Here is a 26,702-nt window from a genome sequence, read left to right as displayed (position 1 = left end):
TTCATTTCTTAGCTCTAACTAGCTGGTCTCTGCTCCAGCTGGAGCGAGGCTTGTGGCAGGAGCTGACTGGGCTGGGGCTGGGGCTGGGGAGGGGGTCAGTGCCAGTGCAGCTCCAGGGAGCGCAGCAGCTGGAGCTACGTCCCTTCAGTTGGTCAGTCGTACGTATTCTTCTGTTGATGAGCTTCATTGGAAAGTGAAGAAAATTTGGGGCCTGTTGAGCAGGGGCCCCGAGCACAAGCTTGGCACCAGTGCCCATTGTGTTCTCCTTGCGCTGGCCTGCGTGAGTTTGTGATTGCACAGAGAACCAGGCGGTGCTAGAGAGGATGGCAACTCGCCTACAAAAGGTTTGATTTTGATTTACTTGACTTTGCGGGGTTATTTTTCCAGCCGGATCAGCTTCTCGGGCCGGTGGTCTCCTGGCGCGGCAGCGACCTGTGCCCGGCGCGGTGAGAGATGCGGGCGGGGGCAGCTGGGGCAGCGGCTGCTGAGGCGGTGCTGCCGCCAGACGTCGGATCGCAGCTCCGGTGTGTCCCACGATGCGATAAGACTCCGTTTAATTTGTTTTGGCTGCCCTAGAGAAAGTAATTTGTTATGAAAACCTAAATGTAATAACCTTGCCTGACTTAATTCCTCCGTCATTAACCATACGATGTGCCGTAAGGAACTGCGTGATTCCATTTTTCCCCAAGAATGCTGGATTTCAGTAATCTGCGAGGCTATGCTAACGCTGCAGCTCTGTTCTGTAGCCTGCACTGAAGTATTTACCGAAGTTGTTAAGAAATGTTCATGTCCAGTTAAATTTTCACCTTTGAATTTTGATGAGAATACTTAAAATATTCTAAGGTACTTTGAAGATATCTTTATGGAACACAGCTTTATTATTTGTGCCACCGTATCTCATATAATCTAAGTTGCTTTAGAAAAGTGAACGTCTCCCATTATTTTTCAAGCAAGTGCTTTCATTTACTTGTGGATCAATGGTAGATATATTATTTTTTTAAAAAAAACATAGATGAAGCAGAAAAGAGGGGAGAAATACATAAATATGTAGAGCTGCTCTGTAGTTGCTTACTACAAATGCATTTATGCCTTAGACGTAGTGAAATGCCCTCCTTTTACAAGGTACTTGCTATTATCTGTTCACTTTGATGCAGATGAGTCAGATTATAGTTCAGTGGTAACTATATTCATTGAAAAAATTGAACTACATTGGTCTTAATGTTTCCCCTTATAATTAAGGTAAATACATGATCTTATTTGTAGTACTGGTTGCCTACCCATACATCTAGTAATTATAATTGTTACACCAAATAAAAACAGAAGCACATTTTTTTTCTGATGCTACATGAACTTCATTGGGGCTTGGTAATGATTGCAATGAACATACATTTTTGAAGAAGAGTAAGTAAACAAAAAAAAAATAAATAAAAAGGTTAGTTGGCAGGCTGACAACTTGCTAGAGTTTCTGCTGACTCCTCTGAGTTTCCACTGTGATCGCCTTCCTTTGAAAACAGGACGAACGGGTTCAAATTTATCTGATTGTGGTGTCTAAATTGGCCACTTTTCACTGTCACAGTAAATGAATTTTGATTAAAGAGATGCTTTGAGCAAAGGTGGTGACAGATTTATGCTGTGCAAAGCTTTACCTGGTGACCTGAGTGATTAGGCCGGGCATTATTCTATATTTAGAAAGGAACAATTGAATACAGCAGAAGCAACTGAGGCTTTTTATTACAACTGTGCAGCTAAAGACCACATTTTGGTTTATGATGGATGAAAGCTTTACACTTTTTTGTTTTGCTGTGTATGAAAGGTCAGAGTCCAAGTGCACAGATTCTAACCAAAGTATGTGTCATTTTGAGGCCATAATACATTTTAAATCAAGCGTAAATAACAACAGAGAATGCTGCTGAGTAACCTTAATTCACCGAATGCTTGGAAGAACCACTTTAACAAAGAGAATAATAAAAAAAAGGCAAAGACTTTCAACTCCTAGCTTTTTAAGCAATACTAGTGAAGTGAACCTTTACCTGGAAGACTTCAAAATTCAGATGTATAATAAAGTTAAGTAAGTGTCAGTGTCCTCACACTGCCTCACTCCACATGGAGGAGATTTATAAACTGAAATATAGCTAAGAATATTTTTTTTAAAGGGGATTTAATATTTTATGTGTTCTAGGAGCAGCATCTCTTGTTGGATGATCTTTTTGTTAGCTTTGTATTTAGGACTTTACCTATTGGATAGGTTTAAATAGTCTGCAATATATGAAACAAATGCAAAGTGTATATTTCTGTGTATATGTATAAAAACATATAAGCACATATCTGATGGGAGTAATTTCCTACAGAGAGAAGATGTTGACTGAATGCACTCCATTCTTGCACACTGATTTTTTTTTTCTGTGTGCATGTATGTGTTTTATAGAATATCAGAAGGCTTTAATGATGTCATGTGGCTATTGATAGCTTTCATATAAATTTAAAGGGCTAAAGAACTTATTATCAATTATAGGAATGGTGAGCTGCTAGTAGTATTTTCTTTCTTAGTGGCAGTTAAAACAATTTATATTAGTAAAAATGTGCAATTGTACGTTCCTTATCTGCTGCTAGTAACTGTTCCACTTAATATTTTTGTTTTGAGTAAATGTGAGTTTTGGGTTTTACTCTGGGGTCTCGAAAAGAAATATTTCTCCTCTCATTCTTCTGCCAGGAGATTTTCAGGTACTAGATTGTAGATTTTAGCTGGCTTAGGTCACGTTACATACAAAGGCTATTTTAAAGCAGGAAATTGCTACATTTAGGAATTTTTAAAATTTGTATTCCTCTCAGGACTAGTACAACACTTGTGAGAGTTCTGATGAATATGTGAGTTACATGCTGCGTGCACGGGTAAAAGGAATTATTGTGCAATTTGTCCAGGTACTGTCTTGCATTTGCTGCCTTGGTAACACTGATATCAGAGCAGGTAAGGGTTAGAAGAGATAACAGAGACGGAAGGAAGGCAATACAGCTGCAGTGACGCTGTCAGGGAATGTGACTTTGCCTGTGCTGCCCAGAGCTCTGCCCTGGCTAGAGGGGCAGCCAAGTTGGCCATCATGTGGGGAGATCGGCCTCTGCAACACTAGGAAGGGGCACTTGCTTCCCACCCAGAGTCCACAAGCAGATCTTGTGTTTCTACTACAATCTGTCCAAATTTAAAAATTCTGGAGCTTCTCAAGCCCATCATTTGGTAAGAGGACAGACTGTTTTCTACATGCAGTGTGTAAGGCCAATATTACACGGTCCAAGAGTATTACAAGGAAGTGTTGGTATGTGTAGAAAAACCCTAAAACATATGATCGAGTTTATATGAACGCCTTTATGTGAAAAGTTGTTTTTAAAAACGAGTTCATATTGCATCAAATCCAGGTTTAAATAACAAAGTCCAAGATTCTCCAGTTACTGATGAGTTTTGTACATGGAGCTATTGTAATTTTTGGAAGAGAAGCAGGAGTGACTTCATTTGAATCAAGGGGTATGGCTTTTTTCCACTGTCTCCTGGAACTAGTCTGAGAGAGAAACACATGTTCTTCGTATCCTTCCACAAAACTATTGAGGGTCTGCATTTACAAAGCCTTCATTAAAATGTGCTAGTCCTTCTCAAATAAGTAAAAATGAGAAATGAATTGCCAAGTTTATAAAACTATATGCTCTGCTCAACACTTTCTTTCTCTTTAGCATGGTAAATTAAAAAAAAAGAAAAAAAAAAAGCCTGCCTGGTTGACAGTTTCTAGGAATATTCCAGGCCTTAGTACCAGAAATCTGTTCATATTATTTACATTAATGTCTCCCAAAAGGGGAGAAATATGCAGCACAGTGCTGTGCTAACATAGCCATGCTTTCTACTACTTCTGCAGGTCGCAGCAGTAATTCTTCTTCTTAAGCTCCCTGTAGTAAATTTGTTGATACCATGAGTAATCGTCTTTGGGAGAAGTAATAAGTGAGAGGGAACAGTGGTGGGAGGATAGAGGAAATGGTAAGGGGATGCTGGTTCCAAGAAATAACTGGAGGTGGTAAAATGAAGACTTGTTTGGAAGAATTTTTGAACCAGCGGCAGGGAGACTGGTGCAAGTGAAGTTTCTGAGGGGTGGCAGGTTGAAGCATGAAGGTTGACAGACATCGCAGTTGGCTTGGAGAAACTTATAACGTGTTTGTCCTTTGCTATTTTCATTTATAGGCAAGGGCTTGTTGGCAGCTGCACCAGGTAAATGAAACTGCAGCATCTTCCTTAGCCCCTGACAGGGACCACTTGCATGTGTCTCTCTGTTTCTGAGGGCAGAAATAGGGCCATACTGCTGAGAATTTAGCAAACGGAATATAATAAAAACCAGGCTGAAATGACATCATTCTTTTCTGTTTCATAAGCATGCGCTGCATGTGTGGACAGTGCACAGATGTTTCGCTTTGATAACTTGCTGTGTAGTTTTATGGCCTTGTAATGTCCATAATTAAAGAGGCTGGTTTTACTTTGAACTGCATTAAATTCCTAGAAACACGTATCAAACTTTAAATTATGTGCCTGCAATTTGTAGGATTTTTTAATCAAAAAGTGACTACTTTAGTAGTTAGTGCTTTAAGTATTTTATTACTATTCCTCCTCAATTTTTCACTTCTAAATAGTTTCCAGACATTTTTTCACTATGATGAAGACCTCTGTAGATGTTTTAATTTTCTTTATTTAATTTTTTCTTTCTAATTTCCTTTTTTTTTTCAAATGCAATGTATAGGGAGGTGTTTTGATTTGAGCAGTAAAGTTTGAACACATGATGTTTCTTGCCATCAGGATTTCCTGCCACTGGTGTCTGATACCACTAAAAAAAAAAAAAAAAAGAAGAAGAAATCTGGAGAGTCTACTCTATTGTGTCTAAGAGCAGGATTGACATATGCTGCCTGAAACTGCTGATTGCTAGAGAACAGCTTTGCTAGATGAACATAACACATTCCATAGATTTCTCCCTTTTATGGTCTCAGTTATATATATATTTTTTTTAGCTTCAGTGTAGTTTAGCGAATGTATTTTGCTTTTAAATAGACATTCAACATGTGTCTGCTTTAACAAAGGGCCAACAAGCCATACATCAGATCAAAACATCATTTTTCAGTTTGACTATATAATCCTACTAAATGGAGTGTATTTTTCCTTGTATGTCTTTTCTCTTGTTTGCCAAAGTTCCTGTTCTTTAATATGATCCCCAAGTTTCCTGAGAACCTCCTAATCAAATGACCAGGACCCTATTTTGGTCTTTTGAGTTGATGATTCAGAAGTGTCATAAATTGAGAAGAGGAACTTAAGCAATAATATAAATATAGTGGAGATAGTAGCAGACTGCTTTAGTTATGCATTGATGGTCACACATAGCTTGTGTTTCTTTACACATTTGTGTTTCAGAGCAGTAAAAGGGATCAATAAAATGGAAGACATTTTTCATTTTATATGATATAACAGCTGTCCTGAGTTCTCAAAAAACTCCCAACAACAAAACAAACAAAAAAACAAACATCACAAAACAAAACCAAAAAAACCCCCTCCAACCCAAACCAGCAAAAACAAAAACAAAAAAATCCCCTAACAAAACCAACCCACATTCAAATGCCCCATACTTGTAAAATCTCTGAAGGCAATGCAGCTTTAGGTCAGATGCCTTTTGTGGGTGAGGGAAATATTTCCCTCTTCCATCCCCAAATTGTGGCATCTTTCCTGTGGGCAGGGGATCATCTTCATCCTTGTAATGAAAATGTCAGCTCCTGTTCTGCTGATTATCTTCTTTTTTCTTTCAAATCCCTATTAGTAAGCTCCTATGTTGTCCAGCACTCTCATCATTGTCTTCCTATGCACAGCAGAAGCATGTGATGTTTTTTGTAAATGTTCTAGACTATTATTTAGTTCTAGTTCTAAAGCATTATTTGGTTTCAAGGTATTATGGTTCGTTTTGAGTAACTGGCTCTTCTTCATTACTTACCTCTTGCCAGCTTTCTGTTCATTTAATCATATCAGAAAAGTAATCTCAGTTACAGCTCTTGTTTTCAAGGTAAATCTATCAATTCATGGCTTAGTTTATTAAATTTCAATAAAAAATACTTTCAGTATACTCTGATTTATCTAGTCAGTTATTAACGCTTCTTAAAATATTGGCTTAATTTTCTCTTAAGAAAGGATTGAAGAAAATGTCAGTCTATAACAGATATAGGTCACTTGACGAAATTTGTAGGCATGTTTCATCTTTAAATACAAAGTGTGAAATGTTGATTTAGTCTCTTGCCTTTTCTGAGAATAAACCAGCTTCTTTTGGAAGTTGATCTGCGAACTCAATAGTAAGCTGTCTCTTAGAAGAAAATACAGGAATATAAACAAGAACTTTTTCAGTAGGAACTTGTGGTTTACTCTTTCACATCATTCAATGTAAAAATAATTGGTAAGCTCATTTACTGGTGAACTGGCTTCAGAAGGTGTCAGGGATTCAGTTTTCAGTCATGTGTTTTTGTCCTAAATTCACTACTGATGCAGGAAAAATGAAACAGGAGAAGCATAAAATAGATGAAGTATGAATCTTGTGACAGTAATTGATAGCTAGGTGGAGGCATCCATCCAGAGCTGCCAGCTCAACTTTATACACACCCAGCTTCGTATGATTGAGAAAGAGACTTATTTTACCTAGAGGCAGTTAAGAAGGGGAGGGAGGTGGACTTGCTAGTGGTGATCCTACTCTGGTTGTCTCAGATGTGGCTTGCTTTGTGCTTAAAAAATGAGCTATGAAGTTGCACTTTTCAGAATGAAAGCTTTAAAAAGTTTTGGGGTTTTTTTTTAAGTTTAAATACCATCCAAGTGTACTCGATGACAGTTTTTAAGAGTTGAGATCAGATTTTCAGTAAACTCTTAAGCATTGTAGGATAAGAAGTTTAATAGTTTTTGAGCAAAATAATTTTAGTCACTTGTGCTTACATATAGCTGTGTGCCTTTTGGGAAGAGGCTCTGTTATTGGTTTGTACTGGCTAAAGCCTTTACAGATAGAAAGTTTTCTTACTTCTTTTCATACAGCTGCTGCTTCAGTTCTTGCTTCTCTTCTAACCCTTGGAATCTTGCAGTATTTTTATTAGTATTCTTGTTTTAGCTACTTGGAGGTGAGCAATTACTTAGCAAACTGCTGTCACTATTAAGGGTGTGCATCCAATTATCCAATAATGAAAAGCCTGTATTTTTTTTGCTTCCACCCTCATGGGGCATTAGCTTGACAGGGTGACATTAAAATTATTGTATGTAAGCATTCAGAACCCTCCCCAGAAAAGCATTCCTTATAGTGCTCTGGCTGCATTCCTGCAGTCTAACTCCTTTATAGGGAATTTGGCCAAGATCTTTCCCCCTGTAAAAGTGTGTTTAACTGAAGCACTCAGGATCTTGATCTTACTCCAAAAAATCATAAAATATGAAAAAAAAAAAAGAAGAATTTTCAATAGCTCTTGGAGTTTGGACTTGTATGATGTTTAGGCTGTGTGAATGTCTACATCCCTCAGATTAAGTTTAGAAATTTTCACTTTACTTTGAAGATAAAAGGTGAGACTCTTGCCCAGATATGTGACTCCCAAGAATTTGGATGTGGGAAGGAGTGGCACAAATATGATTGACTCTGAATTTTGCAGAAATTGGCAGCGCTTTGCAAGGTATGAGGGAATGGGTGCACATGCATGGTGTTTCCTCCCACGCCATGTATGCAGAGCAGCATTGGGATTGCTCTGTGCTATCTTGCCTTCCTTGACTTAGTTTTCCTCCTGCACTATCCTGGGAAGCTGTGTATGGAGAGGGAGTGGTATTGGAGAAAATGTTTCATGAGGTTCAAGATATTTTCCCATGTGTCAGTGTGTGTCTCTGACTAACAGAGTCCATGACTGAAGAAGAAAGCAGTCATTACAGAGAAGCTGTGGGATGAGAAGGTAGAAAGGAGGCCAGCCTCCCTGCAAGGAGACGGCTGACCCAGTTTTACAGGCAGAACCTGTAGGACAACTGCAGATGAACCTCTGCTGAAGACATGCAAAGACAACGGCCCTCTCTAAGCTTAAAACTAGGTGGTAGTGCCTAAAGGATGAGTGTCTACCCAGTGGACCTGCTGCTGAAGGCAGGGAGGGTGTCTCAGGATGCATCTCGAGCTGTTTTTCTGAGAAGGGGTGTATGCATGTTGCGTGTTTTGGTTGAGGAGTGAGCTTCTGTCCGCACCTCAGCTGCAAGGCAGTGACATCTCTTTTCCATCAGGGCTGGAATGCCAGGGATGCCTGTCCTATCCTCCACTCACATGAATGACTTGTCTTTGTGTTTTTTCCTCTCTGTGCTTGCTGCTCTAGCACAGAAATGTATTTTTTGCCCTTGCACTGGCTTTCTACAGTATAGTCTGAAGCTGAAAGTTTCCATTAAAAATAAAATTTAAAAAAAAAAAAAAAAGAAGTGTTGAAAGCCAAGCAGTAGGCAACAGCATTGTCAAGGAGGCCTAGAGTTAAAAATTTGTAAAGGAAACAAGTTTCCTTGGAATTAACGTGGAAATACATTTCCACTTAATTTCAACAGACTAACAAATTGTAATGTCTGCAGTTGGCTGACAATGTAGACATAACCCATGAACCAAAAGAAAAGTTTACTTCGGAAGACAGCTCTCAAATTATTTACCTTGGCTTCATCCTCTCCTAAGTTGGGCAGAACACAAGTGTTTCCCTCTCTTGATCCCTGTCTTGGCGGGTTGCTGAGATGCTTTTGGATACAATTCTTAGCACACGAGAGAACTTCCAACATAGCAAAACTGATTGCCAAACCTAAAAAAAAGAAAGTCTGCATGCAGTGATGACCTTCCTGTGATCCTGGATGTCATATTCCTTTTCTGCTGTCTCAATGAATTTTCCACACATTTTTGTAAAGTGTGTTGAGTCTATTTTGGTGATATAATTCATATGAATGTTCTGAGTGCTCTCGTTGCCCAGCCCTGATCTCACCCCACTGCGGAGATTTTTTTATTTTTTCCCATGTTGAAAACTGCCAAAGACTTTAGGCATAATTTTCCCACACACAGTGAAAATAAAACACTTACAAAAATGCACCCAAAAAAACATCCCAACCAACAAATTTTCCCCCCAAAGAAGAGTTCTGTTTGAAAATCAAAATTGGTTGTTTGTTTTGTTTTACTTTGAAGAACAAGTTGAATAGGGATCCAGAAAAGCAGTCTGCTTGGACCTTCTTCTCCTTATCAAACCCCTTATCAAATTGCCCACCAGAGAACTGGAGATTTTGCAGAAGCCCTGGGCAGTTGTAGCCTTGGGGTTACGGCTGCTTAACCTGCCGCACCCTGCTTTGGAAGAAGTTCCTGTTCCTTCAGTGCTTGTGTCCACCCCTTCTCCTTCAGGTTACAGTCTCCTCGTTTGTGCTGACACAGCTGGCTCGGGGCCGTAAGTTGGCTCGCTGCAGTGATTCAGATGAAATCCCAGCATTTCTGGAAGGCTGGGGTTCCAATATCACTTTGTCCGGGGCAGCGCCCAAAGCAGCTGTGCTTGCACAGGATGAGCCCTGATGCAGTGCACCCAGAGGGCAGGGAACAACAGGAGCTTTCTTTTCTGGCTTTATTTGAGAGCTAAAGAAAAGGTGCTTTGTATTGCCCCCACCTGAGAGTAGATCTCATTGACTACCTGGGAGGGTCAGCTGCAAGCACTATGTGATAGATGTCATAAGGGTTTTTTTCGGAGATGCTGGCAGTGACCCCTAGAGCAGCCCAGAATTTGGGAGTCATAAAGGAACTGCACATTGGCTGTTTTCTTTGTAAGTGTCTAAAAGTGTCACACTTTTTTTTTTTTTTTAAGAGAAGCCATGCAGGATACTAACTTGACAATCAATTGTCTTTTAAGATGGCCCCTTCATTGCTGAAGGATGATGGCAGGTACTATATATTTTAGCCAATATGCAATATTATTTATTTATTTTACCCCAAGCGATCTTTAGGGCTGTCAATCTGTTGCATTTTGCTGGTCCTAAACTAAACAGAATAACTCAGGATCCTGTAACCAAAGCAGCCCTTCATAAATGAAGGTCAGTTGGGTGCAGTGCTGTAACAACAGCCTGTAGGAACAGCCTTAGACCAAGGCATTATTGTTAAGCAGAGGAATATTAACTACACTGGAAGTTCCTGAAAGTGGGTGGTTTCTACTGCCAAGCTCAGTAACGCTTTGTCATAATGAAAAAACAATACTGTCTGCAAGTAGGGTTTGAAAGCGTCTCCTCACATCTGTTTGTCTGAGCTTGGGAAAAGATGCCATTGGATGAGAGTCACAAATCCTGCTGTGACTGTGTTTGTACTTGAAGGAAAAGCTTTAAATGCCAGTGAAAGCCCAGGCATCTTTCATGAAGCTAATTTTAATTTATTTTTAGACTTGATTAATAGTTACTGCAGTATTTGCCTTGCACATTTTTAATGGAATGCTTAAAAAAACTCATTTAGTATGTGATCCCTTCTGTGTAATTGTGCTGTCATACAATGTCTTTGGTGAGAATGAACTAGCACAGTTTTACCCAGAATTGTTTGGAAGACACCAGCATGGAAAGCAGAGATGACTCACAGTGCCTTGGAGGAAGAAGAGCTAGCAGTTAACCACAGAACATGGTATTATCTCTATGCCAAAGCTGGCTGAGAAAGCTAGCATATTTTCCACTTTGCTATTTCAGGGGGAAAAAAAATACTGCAGAGAAATATTGGCTCTTAAAGCAATCTTGATAATCTTGTCAACTTTATGAGTTTAGAGCAGGTAGCATGGGAGGCATGTGAATCAAAAGGACGTGGTAGTTCCCGTCTAGAAACCAGTTATTTTTATTTGATGAATAAATACATATGAAATAGTCTCCTTATTTTTAGTGGATTCCTCTGAGTAAATAAACTTGGTTGCATAACAAGAATGTGGTATGTGATAGATAGAGCATATGATCAGATAATAAGTATTTCTGCATAAATTTATTTTCTGTGTCTGTATTCTTATTTCTTTAGAAGTATCTACATGGCATCTGTTTCTACTGCAGGCAGTTTCCCAGATGCCTGTAAATAAAGAATGTCTATTGCAAATGAAATAATAAGTATCTCTTCTCAGTTGTTTTCTTTTTGCATTTAGTGCAGTAATGTTCCTGTTGGTGAAAATGGCTCAACTTTACAGACAGAATTAGGTGAAAAACACAGCAGTTAAATCTTCATTTTGGCTTCTTTACAATAAAAATCTGTATTTTAAAGTGTATGTTGACTATTTTCTTTTGGTGATATGTTTCATTTAAATTACCTTGACATTTCTTTTTATATCTTGTGACCTTTTCTTTCATTTACACAGAAAATAGAGTAAGAAAGGGGTTAGCTTCCATTTTGGGTCCTGCTTCTTTTCCTTACCCATTACCTTCTGAAAGATGTAAAGACATATTATTGCTCTTGTGGTGCACTGACCTGGGCCTGTTCTGGTGTAGATCTGCTGCTCCACTTCTTTGTATGTAAGGGTGCAAGCTTGGGGATCAAACTTGAGCCATTTTCTTCTTGTTTCTGCCAAGGAGAAGGTGAAAGACCTCATGAAATATTGGATTTCGCAAATGGGCTGCCACTTGTGCCAATTACTTCACTTCATTTAGTAAAAAGAAGTAAAAATAATGGCATAGGTAGGAGCAGTATTTTGGCAGTGGCCACAGGAGAAGTCATACTGAAGGATGCCTCAGGATTGTCTTGGTTTCCAAGCATCTGATAAGGAAGGCACTGAAGAACCTCTGTGACAAGGAGCTTGAAGTTGCTTTCAGGCTTGTAGGGTATTGCAAGCATATTGTCTTGTGGACAGGAAAAAGCCCTAGGTGAAGACTAAGCCTGTAATTTAGTCCTCTGGTTAATAGTGAAATGTCTGGATGACTTTATATAACAATGACTATCAAGGTGTGAATCTTCTTTGCCCTGATGAAACCACCTGAAACAGTGATTGGTAGTTGGCATTGGCTGTGAGAAGATCTGCTTTCTAAACTGTTTCCTGCTTGGGAGAAGTTGATTTAGGGTGTTAGTATTGTGGGAGACATCCACTGGGCTCTCAGCAGATTAGTATCTGATGAACAAGCATTTTTTTACACCTGTAATTTCAATAATAAGTGATTTCTCCTTCACTTTCCACCCCTCCTACCTTGTATTTCAGTGACTGTTATGCCATAAGATGAGTTTTCTTTAGATATGTAAACAAGATGATGTGGTGCAAATTACAGAAGATTGCAAAGCCTTGATTTAGTTTTCTCTCTGCTGTGAGCAAAGAGAAATGATTTAAGAACTGACACTCAGGGTTTTTACTTTGGCTGAGCAACTGTTCTGTTGAGGCTGATTATTTCACATGCCAGTGGTTGAGAGGCAGCTTCAGATTATTCCTGCTGCTAGAGTGAATGTCCTTATTTATCCTATCTTCCCTTCTACTGAGGATAATTTGGGCTTTAATTTTCCCTCCTGTCCTCACCTTGTTTTGGCAGCTGATGAATAGGAACACTTCCTGTGTCTCAAATGTTTTACATAAGATCTGCTGGGGGGGGACCACAAGCTCTACAAGAGTGACCCTGCATGTTATTATTTTGTATTATCGGGTCTTTTTCCACCTGGAAACTGCTATTGGTAGGGGAAAGTATTAAAGTATTTCAGGGTTGCAGAAAAAGAAACAAAAAAAATTCAAGGTTGATTTCGGGCTGAAGGGGAAATTGTGTGTGGGGTGGGGGGAAGTAGAGAAAATGGTTTTTGTTGGTCACAGTTGGTGCTCCTGCTGAATACGTGTTTGTGTACATAGGGAGTGAGCACATGTGCAGGCACTCCATACAGAGAGAACACATACTTAGACCATATGTTCATTATTTTATAAGTTTTGTTTTCTCTTGCATTTTTATCCAGCTTTTAGGGGGCTATTTTAATTGGGATTAAATATACCTATGTAGGGCAGTAACTAAGGTACAAATTCGGTGTTTTCCTTCTCACCCTCTGTATGTCAGCAACATTCCTTGTGCTCATTCTCTGCCAAGAAATTAGTTTTTTTTAACCTAGAGCCTGTTGTGAGGAAGAGAGGAGATTGCAGCATTCCTCCAGGCGTGGTGGGGCTGGGATTCATTTACAAATTTTGTCCAGAGTTGCAACACACTCCTCTGTACTTAGCATGTACCAGGCTAAGCTAGCATGTAAATTTAAAAATAAACTGAAAAAGCTCTACTGCAGTCCTGTACCAGTGCACAGAATGCTGTCTTCCAAAGTTCACTGTTTATGCCTGGTTTACAAAACCAGCACATATTTAGTTTGGTTCCTAGAAGAGATGTACATGCAATGTCAGTAAGGTCAAATAATTTTGCTGGTTTGGCTGTGAAGTAATTTTGAAATGTGTTTTAAAGATACAGGACTCAAGACAAAAAGATGTGCACATACACCATTTGTATCTATAGGAAGAAATAGTTTCCTGTGGTTTGTGTGTCAAATAGTAAGACCTGGGTATAACACTCATATGAACTGTGTTTTCAGTGTTTGAATGGTTAGGTGTGCCCAAGTGTCTCACAGGGTTCTAAAGTTCCTTTATAGCATTTTATTATTGCAAATACCTAGTAAGGTTTATTAAGTTGCATATTTTGTATGTCAAAGAGTATGTTATTCAAACACCTTTTATATTCATGGACCTGGTAAATAAAATGAAGAATAACGATTTCTGAGATTGCTGATGATTCTTCTCTGCTTCTTTAGCTACTGTCTCCTTTCTTGTTCTTTGTGGTTCTGTTATCTACAAAAACATTTAGATTAGTGTGTTAATTAGTTTATGTTAACCAGCAGAGGGCTTCCACCTCAAAGCAAACAGCCTTATCCCTTCTGCAGTTTCCTTGGTATCCTCTTAATCAGAGAAATGGGAAATAGACATTTATTCAGTTGTCTTAGGGTACTTCCCTGCTGGCAGAATGATCCTCAATTACATGTTAATAGATTCTTTAATACAGTTTGGGTTTAACTGACTTCCAGTTACTTTTAATACAACTGTCAGCATTTCCTCAGGAAACTTGGATGATCCAGTAGAAGTTTCTTATGCTTCACCAAAACCTAATTTTTAAAATTATTTCTAAGTTTCTAAATGTAACTGGCATGTTGCAACGTTTCTGTGCATATTCAGGTATTAAAAGTGTTTTGAACCCCTTCTTAGTATGAACAGAGCAGTTGCTGAGCAAAATAGTAGCAGAGCGTAAACTGATCTTACAGTGTAGATTAAAGCAGTGCAAGTTGCATTTATGAAGTTAGAATTTGTTTAAACCCATATGATCATTGCAGAATGCTCAAGAGCAAAGAGGAATATATGTGGAGACAGGATATTACAAAAGCACACAGCTTTTCTGGGAGGTTGGAGCTGCCCGAGGAGATGCAGGGGATGGTTTGATTTGTAGCAGCCTTATTGTCAGCTGGGCTGAGCAGTTTGGAGCGGGTGGGTGCCTGGTGGAGTAAGGGTCAGTGCACGTAGCACAGAAGGCACTGAATGCTGCCTGGCTGCTGTAGCACTTCTCCAATTTCTCTCCCAGACTCTCTAAGTGACTTCTTCAGATCTGCTGTTGATAACTTCTTCTGGTGGTGCAATGAACAGATGAGTGAAAAACCCTTACCATCTTTTCTTCGGGCGGACAACTTCTCTGTGCTCAAAAATTCCATACTTAGTTAAAATCTTCCCAGCCTATTAGCACTTGGGACGTGTTGGCCAACAGCTGTGAGCCAAGTGCTTCCCTGGCCAAGCCTCAGCTTTGGAGGGGAGGTGGCCCTATGGTTAGGAGATTTTAAAAAAGACTTTGTGCTATGAAAGCAAGAGCACCCCAACTCAGGAGAACTTGTGTAGGAATCCAGGCAGTGACTACAGTTAGTGGGAGCCTTTAGCAGAGCTGTCTTAATTAGTGAGTTGTCATGCCCCAATCAAACCCCACTAAAATAGTTAATTACATTTCAAGCAGGGATAATAACAGAGATAATAAGCGAACTGCTGAACGCTAAATCACAACGGTGTGTCACCGTGACTGCGTCGCTGGTGCCATCCCAGGCTGGCCGCGGCCCCCCCCCGGGCGATGGGAGCCATCCGGCTGGATCCCGGCTGGATCCCTGCTGCCACCTGCCGGCACTGCCCGCCTCCCACGCGGGCATTCCTGCCGGTCCTGTCGCGGCGCTGCTCGTATTGCACAGGGAGCCCGTGAAATAATACCCAAGGATTTACACGTGGCCCGAAGTCACCTGAGTCCTGTTGCTTGTCCCTTTAGGTTGTACGACGGCATCAAACCTCACGTCAACATCTGTGCGCTGGGAGAGCAGAAGTTATTTTACCTATATATATATATATATATATGTGCTGCTTCACTTGGAAAATAGTTATTGGCTGCCATGAGGAAAAACTCATCTGTGTATCGGCAAGGCTGAAACTTAACACAGTTCGAGCCCTTTCCTCCTGTACTCCTCAGAATATCATAGAATTATTTAAATTGGGAAGGACCTCAAAGATCATTGAGTCCCACCGTTAAACAACCGCTGTCAAGTTCACCACTAAACCATGTCCCCAGGTGTCACATCTTCAGGTCCTTTAAACACCTTCAGAGTATCCATCCTACTCTTACCCAGCAGAGCTCAGTACTTTAAACTGCTCGTACCCATCAGTGACTGCCCAACTCCTTGTGTACTTGGAAGGAAATTTCCTCTGAAATTTGGGGTTTACGTCAGTTTTGGAATTATGCTGATGAAGAAAACCAAAAGCTTATGAATGTATTTGTACCCAATTGAAGCAGGTGTGTGTCTTATGCACAGTTAACTTACCTGCTCTTTTGGCATCAAAGTATTTCAGAGAAAAACGGTATTTTTTCCTAGGCAGTTCTGGTGGTTCTGCCCGTCTTACAAATACCTTTTTTGCTAACAACTAAATTGTACGGCACCTTGTTTGTGCTTCTTGCTTGATTCCTCTTTCATAGCAAGAGTGGTCGTTATCCCTACGTGCAGCTGGTGTTGAGGGGAGAACCAGGTCCAGATTTGCCTTGCACTTTGTAGAAACTGCCACTCTGGTTTTACAGGATTTCCTTACCAAAGTAAGTGCAGCTATTAAATCAGAGAAAATATTGTCTTCCCTGATGCAGTGAATCCTTCCGGGGTACAGAAGTTGAAAGGAGGGAGGGAGACTGTGGTGGGAGGTGCATCGTATAAACCTGGCCGAAAGCTGGTTTATCCTCTGCAGGATAAAACATTGTCTGCAGTCTGATTCCCCCCGGCCCTCCCCTTTTTTTTTTTTCTTTCTTCTAGACCTCATAAAGTTGGAAATGTGGTTGGGATGCTTGAAGAAGTCCTACAGTGTAGAACTCCCTCCTCTTTTAGGTGCTCATTTATGGTATTGTGTATTTTTAAGTTGGGAAAAAAAAAAACAAAACACAAAAAACAAAAGGGCAAAACGGGTAGCAAATCAGAAACATAATTTTCCTTTGTAATTAGGGCATTCAAGGGCTCTGTAAGGGTTGTGATAGAAACAATTAATAGGCATTGCTTTTGTGTGAGACAGAGGGCCTACTTAAGTAGGTCGTGAGGCTGGTAGCCAGGAGACCTAGTTTCTTTTCTTAGCTTCCCTGCTTATCCTTTCTGTGATCTTGGGCAAGTAACTTCATTTTTGATCCTTTTCTTTCTTTACTATTTTTTTCCTTCACAGTTCCATTCACACTGAGTTTCTCACTTTTGTACTCTGCACAAAAACGGACACGGCCTTGACTGGAAGTTTGAGGCTCTGTTGAGATACCACAGCGTGGCTGTTTTGCTGTAAATAATTATGCAGAAATATGGGTTACTTTGTGGATTTCCTATGTGAGCATTTCATAGGGTACCTGTGAAACAACACACATGCTGTAGATAAAGACCTCCAATGGAGGACAGGTTGAGAAGGTTTCAAAACTGACTGAAACTCCCACACATCTCTGCCTGAAGATGATGAGCAGGGTTGGGGAGGGGACCATATGTAGCAGATGTGGTGGTGTTGGGGCAGTTTGTGGGACGGAGGCTTTCTTGGGGCTGCTGGGGGCACCCTGCACCTTTCACTGGCTGCATCAAGAGCTGTGTAGCAAAGGGTTGAGTCTGCAGGCAAGGTGTTTTTAGTGGGCTTTTGATGATGCTTAATCCAAATGGCTTTATGACTGGCTGGTGATGAGTTGTTACCACCTGAAGGAAAATACCCAGGAAGCCTGAGAGAGAGGTATCCTCTCAGCTTTTGGAGCAGTTGCTGTCCCAGGAAGCTGTAATTATGAATCATCCGTGTTACTGTCTTACTGAGTCATGAGAAATGATAGACTAGGAAATGCAGGAATTAAATTAACATGTGAATTCTGCCAAAAAACACAGCCCAACCAAAACCAGAGCACGTCTGAGGAGTTTTGGTGTTGTTTTTTGTCTTTCTGCTTTGTTGATTTTTTTACACTGAACCGAAACCTTTTCCGTAAAACTTTGTTGTTGTTGTTGTTTTTGCTGGTCTTAGGGGAATGCAGTGGCTGTGAGCCATGTATGTGTGTATGTGTGTTTGTTTAACAACTTTTAGAGAATTCTTTGACAATCGGGCTGTGATAGATGGTAAAAATCCTGATGGCATGTTAGGCTATGCATATTTGCTCTTGTTCACCTCTAAAAATAAAAAAAAAAGAAAGGAAGGCGGGAGGAACCAGTTTAGCTTTCTACTTCAAACCCTTTGTTTCTTATGCTGTGATTCCCTCGTGGGTTTTTTACTGAGATGGGTTTGTATTAAGTGAAACAAAAATAATGCCTTAATCTTTACATACATAACCTGGAAAATATGAAGACTATATACTTGTATGATGTCTTCATAAGGGAGAAAACAGTCAGGTTGGAAAACTGGCTAAGCTTATTAGAGGTGTACCTTTTTTTTCTCTTAAATGGCTTTGTAAAGTGTTTTACATGATTAAATTTAATCCTCTAAAGTGTATCAGATGCTTAAGTTTCCAACTGTATGGCCTTGCATGATTAAGGCATGAATTAACCTGCAACAGTTGCTCAATATGTAGTTTTTCAAATGGCAATTGCTGTTTTCTCTTGATCATGGGTAATTTATTTTTGATGCACACGTACAACAATGTAGACTGATATGAAACTTCTTGTGACCTACAAATAAAAAGTGTTATGTGGTAATGACAGTGTCGCGATCTATCGTGATGAATCCTTTCTTGCGATCCAGTGATACCAAACTGAGCAAAGCATTGCACCACTCTGTGTCTACAGTAGCAGTGGAAATGTTACAGTCAATCACCCACAGCAGTGTTTTCACCCTTGCATCACCAAGTTGTGACTTGGCATCATGATATAAAGGCAGAGGTCCAGACAGGTCAGGATAATTCCTAAAATTAAATTGCTCCCTAGACTCAGGGAAGCTCTGGGATTTATCCTGGCATTCTGGGTTAACCTGAAAGGGTTCCCTTCATGCTGGTTCCTCTAATCTTCTGATTTTAAGTAGTACAGTGGAGAGAAGATGACTGTGATCCTGCAGTTCCTACCAGGGTTTTTATACATTTGGCTGTGTATAATTTAGCCAGTAATAGCTGTGGGATTTTACAGTTCTCTGTACTTTTCAGCACTGGCAATTCCAAATGTTTTCTTAAAAGAAATAAGTTGACTTGAAGTATGGTCTTTGATTATTTGATTTTTACATTAAATCCTGCCTGTTTATACATGAACTGCCCCAAAATGGATATTCTGGTGTTTGGGTCTCTAGGGGTATGTCACTCCACATTCTCTAAGTCTAAGTTTAAGCAAAAGGTCTAAAGAATCAAAACAAAACAAACACCCCAGCCCTACACAGGTCTCTTGTCTCATAAGGGATGGGCAGTGGTGTCTGTTAACAAAGACAAAAAACTCCAGACTAGAAGGACTTCCTGACAAAGTGAGAAAAGCAAATGTCAGCAGTGTGTGCTCATATTTGTGCACCCCTGCAGTCCCCTCCACAACCCCACTACATCAGCACTGACTTTGGGAAGTGGTGGAAGACCCAGTATGTACATATGCATTACCTCGTCAGGCGAGGTCAATTTAAATGCAGCCTATTAAATTATTTACAGAAGACAGTTGGCCGACCCATTGTGCTGTGTTAGTGGGAGCCAAAGGTCACTTTGGTGTGCCTGGTTGATTCATAGGGTAATCTGATACAGTACTTAGCTTTTTGCCTCCCAGTCAGTGGGTTAAACCTTATCCTCTTATTATGAGCCAGAGAATCATAAGTTTCAGCAACAGCCAGAGCCTTTGTTTTTAATGGTTTTGAAGAGGCTGTGCAGCAGAATCCAGGGGGCTGCAATAGCATCTGCCAGGGGGTTGAGGTTGTGTTCTGCAATAGTGTAAATCTGACTGACAGCTTGGGAGCTGGAACACTGTACCCTTGTTTTCTTAAGCTGCTTGTCCTTTTGCTAACATAATCTGCAGCAGTTAGGATATTGAGACATTAATGTTTATTCTTCAGATAGGTGGCATGTTTTTGTGTTTTGGGTTGTTTTTTTTCCTCTGAGTTCCTCACCACCAGCATCTGCTTGAGGATTCACTGAGGTGATTTTACTGGATGTGTCACACATTCAAGTCTATTATTTTGCTGCAAGATAGAAACTTGTGGGCCTTTTTGTCAACTTACATCTTGGCGACAAATTCTATCAAAACCCATGGGTATTGGGGTGCCTTGGTATAACCAATTTCCATCTGCTTTTGAATGCTCTCCTTGCCTCTCCCCCATGTAAGGCTTATTCCCTCCTAGGAGCACTGCTGGTTCTGGCATGCAGGGCAAGCACTGCACCTTTCAGTAGCACCTGACTTTTTAAAAACTTCACGCCGTGGAGTGCTTTTCCCAGCTGCTAGTTTAAAGAGAAGGTGGCAGAACCTAACACAGCTGGGAGTGAAACCTATTTATGAGCTGCAGTGACCCCAGGGGGAGTCTGGTCACTAAATATCTGCTCATGCACAGGTTTGTTTATGTCCATGCACTTGCATTTACTTTGTTTTTAAATGTGCCACCAGATACAGAGGCACAAATGTTTTCAGCACACTGTTCAGGGTGCTTGTGCTGTGGACAGGCTCCAGGATTTTATTTTCCCTGTCTCCAAGTCCACAGAGCTGCACAAGTGCTTTCCTATTTTTGCACGCAGAGTTCAGAAGTTTGCACTGCCATTGAGCTGGCTGAGGAAAGGAGGAGTTTTGCTTCGGTGGTTGTGCTTTTAGGAGAGCGAGCCTATCATATTTCACTCTAATCCTAAGCGATAGCCACGCAGTCGGTTTTATTGTTAGGAGAGCCTTCCTGGAGCTCCTTCACCAGGCTTTTCACTAAGGGAGATCAGGGCAGCCAGAATGAAGAGGCAGAAGTGTGGTCGATCCATTGTCCCTCATGAGCTGTGCCATGCCAGGGAGTGATCTCTGCCTGCTCTTCCCTCCTCGTGGGCTGTTTTTGATGAGCCAGAAGAGAGGACTGAATTGCATGCACGCTCCTGGGGACCGATGCCAGGGCGAAGAGTGGAGCTACAGTTTTTGTTCTTGAGTGGAGAATGGGGAAAACGCTTGCCTTAGTGCTATATTCTGCTCAGCTGTTACATGCTTCTCTGAGCTGCTGCAAGGTGCCACTTTCTGCTGCTTTTCTCCCCTTTGTTTTCTTTGGCAGCTCCCTAAGTGCTGTATCAAAACAGCTTCAGGGGAGCTGCGCTGGCACAGTGACCTACCTCCATACTGGTGCTGGTTTAAATGCAACAAGAAGAAACCTGGACTGAAGTTGGATTGAATTTGTTTCCACGAAAACCACTAAGAAAGGGCACAGGGACAATTTCAGAAAAGTCTGTTTGGAACCGACGCCAAAAGCTGGGTTGAAAGAAAATGAAAAAGGAGTGTGTCTCGAGATCTTTCAAACTGAAACAAAACCCAGGCTCCCTCTCCCGTGCTGTCAGCTGGATAAATTTCTCCTCCTTGTCAAGGCAGACAAAGAGATTGTTTCGCAGCGATGGTGAACTCTCCTCCATGTGCCTGCAGCAGGTAGATGAGGATGACGAGAACTGGATCTACAGGAGCCAGCAGAGAAAAGGTGACTCACTTTCTCTTTAACCTTTGCAATTGCTGCTGAAGTGTCAGCCCCTGCTCCACGCTGCTCCGTCCAGCTGCTCGGGTCCCACCGGGAGCTGGGAGCTGCAGGTGGGGTAGCAGGAGGAGGAGGAAGGCAGCACAAAAGCCGAGGCGCAGCACTGCCTTGCCAAGTTTTTTTTTGTGGGGGTTAAAACTGTGAAAGCTTATAGTAATCAATGGGGAAAACCTTTAATTTCCCATCTGGCCAGCATAAAGGTACTGATTGTGTGGAGCATAGGTAAGTTTTGTTTATGTTTCTGGTAGCTAATAGTCACTAGTGACAGAACCTTTGGGCCAGTGCTGCAAGAATCTCTCCTCAAAATGTGGAAGCGAAAGCCATATAAGACTCCACTTCTAACAGACTGGGTGGCTTTTTGGATGACTGCCTCATGGTCCTGCTGGAAAATTTTAAGTGTATTTTCTTTTATGAGGGCAGATTGAGAAACGGTCCCAGATGCAAAATAAAAGAGAAGATGAGATAGTGATGGGAATTGCTCCACAGAGAGAAGGAGGAATATCTAGGATATGAGATTGCTCCGAATGAACCCTTGAAATACTCAAACCTGGAGTGTATTTTATATGAGATTTTGAAGAAGTACTTTTATTTTTTGTGGTTTCTTTTCAAATGGAGTTTGTCAGGTGTTTATTCAAACATACCTCATATTTACCATAAATCGAATTTCAGAAGTTTGCTCTTCTGAGATGGTGAGCTACAGCTACTAGTAGCTGGCTGGCAGGCAGTGGGTTGTGTGTGGTTAAAAATACCCAGTAAAGCTAGTGATTTGGTTGTAATTTCTCTAGTGCTGCCAGAGAACTAGTTTGTTAATAGGAAGTGTAAGGTTAACTCAATTTTGCTATAAGGTCACTTTTGAAAGAGCAGGCAGGCTCTCCAATGGCATTTGAACTTCAAAGGGCCTTTTATTTCTTTTCATTTCTGGGAGCAGTTAGTAGCTATTTGACCAGAATTTCACTTCTGAGTCAGAATAGATTGTGGCTTTAGTAAATGGTTTGTATGCAGGAACACTAACACAGGATGTATATGCTTGGGCTTTGCTCCCAGCATGCTAGGAGACAATTTTAATCTGTGCTTTGAAGGTTGTTTTTTAACCTCTTTCGTTGCTGAAAAACTTCTAAAAAGGGAGTTTGCATTTGCAACCAGTGGCTAATTTTTACTTCTGATTGTTGATATCTTGATATTGTAGAGCAATGTCAGATACACTTCTAACACCTGTGGGATCTTGCATGCTGTGTATCAGAAGAACCACTCAGCCCTGATGGTGGATGCTGTGTAACTTCCACAAGGTTTCTTGTGCTGCCTTCCTTAGCTCATGCTTAAGCCACAGGGCAGAGATGGGAAGGGAAGCTTTACTGATGGATTAATGGTGTATTAATTTTTCTGAGTGATTTACATAAAGAGCCCATTGTACAGGCTTGAGGGGGAGGGCAAAATTCCTCCCGTAATTGGTCAGCAAGCTATGAAAGCCTCCCTGCCTGCCTGTAGAGGGGAAGACAATATGTAATTTTTGAAGGGAAGGTGAAGGGAGATACAGCTTTTGCAGTGCTTATTTCCTCTTTACAGGGCACAGTTTGACTCAGCCTGTAAAATCTGCCTGGATCATAAATCTGTGCATTTCTGTCTGATCAGGATCCTTTGCCAAACTAGCAGGGATTGCCAGGGCTGAAGGGAGTGTGGAATTTTATATACTCAGGCCGGAGAAACTTGTTATGGCTGCAAGTATTCTACCCTGGGCTGTGAGTCAGGCTTGCACCGTGTTGGAATAGTTTGCGTATCCATACCTGGCAGAGTTGTTATCTTGGGTTTGTGTTCAAAGGCAAAACATGTGTGATAAATGGCCTGTTGTGTTCTCGAGTTAATTTGCTCCACTGGACTGTTGCATTACTGCTTGCCAACCTTTGTAAAACTGAGGGCTCAAAACTGTATTGTCTTTGATGCTTGAATTAACCACTTCACTTAAATTAGCACAAACTGGAAAGAAATGAGAGGCACAGCAGACTGTAAGGATCGCTAGTTTTATATAGAAAACCAAACCGTGTATTTTAAGCAAGATGAAATTTTAATAGTTTTTCAGCTATCAGAATAGTTTTTCCTGAAATTTATCCTCAGGTAAATTGTTAAAAAGATAGGTCTGACAAATCACTGGTTCTCCTTCAACCCTCTCCCTTGCCTAACTGTATGTGTAAAGGCAGGAGCGTTAACAGAAGCTGGAAATGAAGGAATTCTTGTTGTTCTTTCTGAGCTGTTTCTCTTCCTGTCTTTTTAAACCTCTTATTCTTTTGCCACTTCACTGCTCTTCCAGGCTCATATTGCATTCCCACGAGGCTGCTGGGTGACAGGCACAAGGCAGCATGTGTTGCGTGGTATTTCACCAGCAAAGTGGCTAATCTGCCTTGGCTGCAAACGGGAGCTTGCACACAGTAGCAATCAGAGAGATTGGTTGGATTTGTCAGTTTAAAATGAGAAAGAAAAACAGAAGTAAACAGTAACTATGAACCTGAGGCACACCCTGATGTCCTACGTGTGTGAAAGTCAGAGGCTGCTGATGTGTTATTCATTTTTAAAATGTACACAGCAGTGCAAGGTGTTTTGAGAACTGGTAGCACCAATCAGACTTCACATTTGATAAAGCTGTTAGTGAAAGAGACGGTAAAAGTTGACAGTAAAATAAAGGTTTGTTGTTTGAAACATTTCTTGCTCAGCCCTCTTCATCCTCAGTCAGTTGAAAGCCCTTTGAAATGAGGGCACACTGTAACTTGTGTTTCTCCTCTTTAATCAGAATTTTTAGTTCAGATTTGTTACTTTTTAAAGTAGGAGGTACTTAAGACTGAAGCTCAGAGCAGTTTTTTCCTTTAAAAAACACATTATCGAAAAAAGACTGAGAGAAGTATTCTTTGAAACTGAAGCAAAGGTTCTTGTGTGTGTAGCAAAGGGTTTCTGAGGTGTAGAAGACTGTGACAGTCGTTCATGTGCGCCGGTGCAGCTTACCATTAAGTATGACATAGGAAGTTAACTTTGAATAAAGATAACACATGAGTTAGTTCACGGTACAGGTCTCATGATATTTACTTTGATTTTGCAGAAAAGGAAATGAGTCACATTGCAGCATCAGAACTTCTTACCAAGCTTTGCTGACCTTTTTTTTTTTTTTTTTTTTTTCCCCTTTCTTTCTTTCTTCCTTGCCCTTGGTTTTGGTGGTTGGAAAAGGAGAGCTTGTGCCCACAGCTCTGGGCAGTGTTCCCTTCATGGCTGGTCTTGGTGATCTTCCCACTGTGCTGCCAGAGATGAAGAGAAAGATATGATGTTTCTCTGGAGCAGTTAAATATGCCTGAGCATATTTCTAGCAGTCAGGTCTGGCCGCAGGTGGCAATGCATCAGAAGAAGTGTTACTCAATGGGAAGGTTATCCCCCTTCTCCCCTCATCTCCTGTCCCTGTCTATTGCTTTGATTTTTTACCCACTCCTTCCATTTCACTTGGTTGCTTTCCAACCTTTCTGCAGCATGAGAAAGCTAAAAGCTTTGTCTGCATTTTACTGCAGGCTATACTACCTGGAAAACTTATCTGGAGTCATTAGTCAGAGAAACTTTGCTTCTCAGGTAACTGCTGTGTTTTAATGACTGTTCAGCAGGTGGGAGCCATTGGCTTTCTGCTGTCTGCTGGCCAAGTCTCAGTCCTTAATACTGAAGCGTGTGGAGTGCCCTTTTTTTTTACTTGCAAAACCAGTCTATGTGTGAAGCTTTATTTTAATGCTAAAAGTCCTTTAAATTCATAGGTCACTATTTGTGGGCTCGGCCTTCATATCCTTGTGGTGTGTGTCTGATGGAGCTAGTCAAGACATCCGGATCACAACTCTGACCAAAAACTGTCAGTTAATTTCCTAACCACCTACAGTTTATCATGGTCTGAGAACATCACACTTCCCAAGGAGTTAGGTTTCCATAAATGGAACAGTTACTGAACTTCTGTCGTAGTAGCAGTATTGGCAATCCCTTATTATGCCAGTAAAGATGATGTTCTTTCACTATGTCCATACTACCTGTGGTTGGTTTAAACATGTACCCTGTAAGTCTAATACTATCAGATGGATTTTTCTTCACATTCCAGAGACAGAGTTGGGACTGAAGACCTTTGGTTTTTTTTGTAATTCTGAGGGGTTTGTATTTTCAGTGCTTCTTGTAGAAACTCAGGGTAAGGATAGGTAACTCGGATGTTATCTAACTGCAGCGTCAGAGCATCACCTCATTCTTCAGCCCAAATAATTTTTAAATTCTGTTTTCTTAAGTCCTGAATGCAGTTTACGAGGAAATTTCAGGAACAGAGCAGTAATCACATGTTTTTTTTCAGTAATGACATGTAAGAGTACCAAGAACTACTAAGTCCCCATAAGGAAGATTACTGAATCCAGACTTCTTGTTGCTATTCTAATGTAAAATCATTTTATGGGGCTTTTTTTTCTGTATGTTTTTGCACAAGATTTTGTGTTCATGGTGGGAGAAGTCATGTCAGTTTACTACATAGATAAAGGCCCATAAACCCAAAGGGAGCTGTTAGGGTTTGTAGAAGCTATAACATGATGGATTATAGTGCTGGGGCGTGTGTGTCTGTAAAAAGGATTCTTGGAAGCTTTGGGCAGGTCCATAAATAATCATTTATAGAAACCTCAAAAACCATTTCTGTAAGAGACTGGAATAACTCCAAAACACATATGCTTTATATACCTTTATGTGAAAGACTTTTAAAAATAAATTAATGTTTATTTTTAGACATGCAGTTTTGTATATATAAACACACATATACAAATCTAAATGTTTAAAAGGAAAAAAGGAGAGATTTGATCCAAAGGCTAATTTTCTGTCTTGTCATACCTTTTCCTTTTACGTGTTGTATGTTCTGTGTGCAAAGATAAAACTAGATAAAGTTGTATGCATTTGTAATAATTTGCCTATATGGTCAAGTTTACATCGTAATATTTGTTGTTGGAAGTGTTGGATATTGTGCTTTTGTGGAAGCAGAGATACTACTTACATTGCTGAAGTGTGCATTTAGCATGTTTGTGTTGTGGCACAGCAGAGAGTTTTGTAAAACTTTCATGATACACACTGGCAACCAGAAGTTTGCATGCTGGGGTAAAACAGCTGGGGACAGTCAAAAGTCATGCATTTAACTACAACTTGAAGTAGCAACTGTTGCATGTTTGTACATAAATGCAAATTTAATCAAAACTTTGCTGTCTTTCCCATGTCTTCTGGTAAATATTGCCATAGATGGGAATCTGAAAGTGGGTTTGCTAAGCAAAAATTTGTAAGCTACAGAAACAAGTTTAGGAAGAAATTTGTTTAAACCCACATCTCTACCTTTGCTATATCAAAAAAAACCACAGATCCAGCCATATTTCTTCTATAAAATCCTTTCCAGACACCAATCCTTTGCTATTTTGAAAGTGCAAAAATCTTTTATTTAAAAAAAAAAAAATTAAAATCCTTGTTATCTTATCAAAATATTCCAGGTAAAAATAGAAATAAGAAAAAAA

General features: G+C 40.5%; 1 protein-coding gene across 7 annotated transcripts in view; it reads left to right on the top strand.

The window, feature by feature from the left end:
- NHSL1 (NHS like 1) overlaps positions 1–26,702 on the top strand; it is a 177,422-nt gene that overhangs the window by 54,736 nt on the left and 95,984 nt on the right. For 2 of the 7 annotated variants that reach the window (XM_027888005.1, XM_027888004.1), the window contains exon 1: positions 20,467–21,117. The exons of the other annotated variants lie outside the window; for them this stretch is intronic. In XM_027888005.1, the coding sequence (XP_027743806.1) occupies positions 20,913–21,117 (205 nt within the window). In that variant the 5' untranslated portion in view covers positions 20,467–20,912. Of the gene's footprint in view, positions 1–20,466; positions 21,118–26,702 lie in introns of those variants that run through there. 7 annotated transcript variants of the gene reach the window in all.

The sequence above is a fragment of the Empidonax traillii genome, unplaced genomic scaffold, assembly GCF_003031625.1.
Source record: "Empidonax traillii isolate 1590-97213 ecotype Southwest subspecies unplaced genomic scaffold, ASM303162v1 scaffold229:size1690559, whole genome shotgun sequence".
Classification (NCBI taxonomy): domain Eukaryota; kingdom Metazoa; phylum Chordata; class Aves; order Passeriformes; family Tyrannidae; genus Empidonax; species Empidonax traillii.
This window is presented reverse-complemented; position numbering and strand designations above follow the sequence as displayed.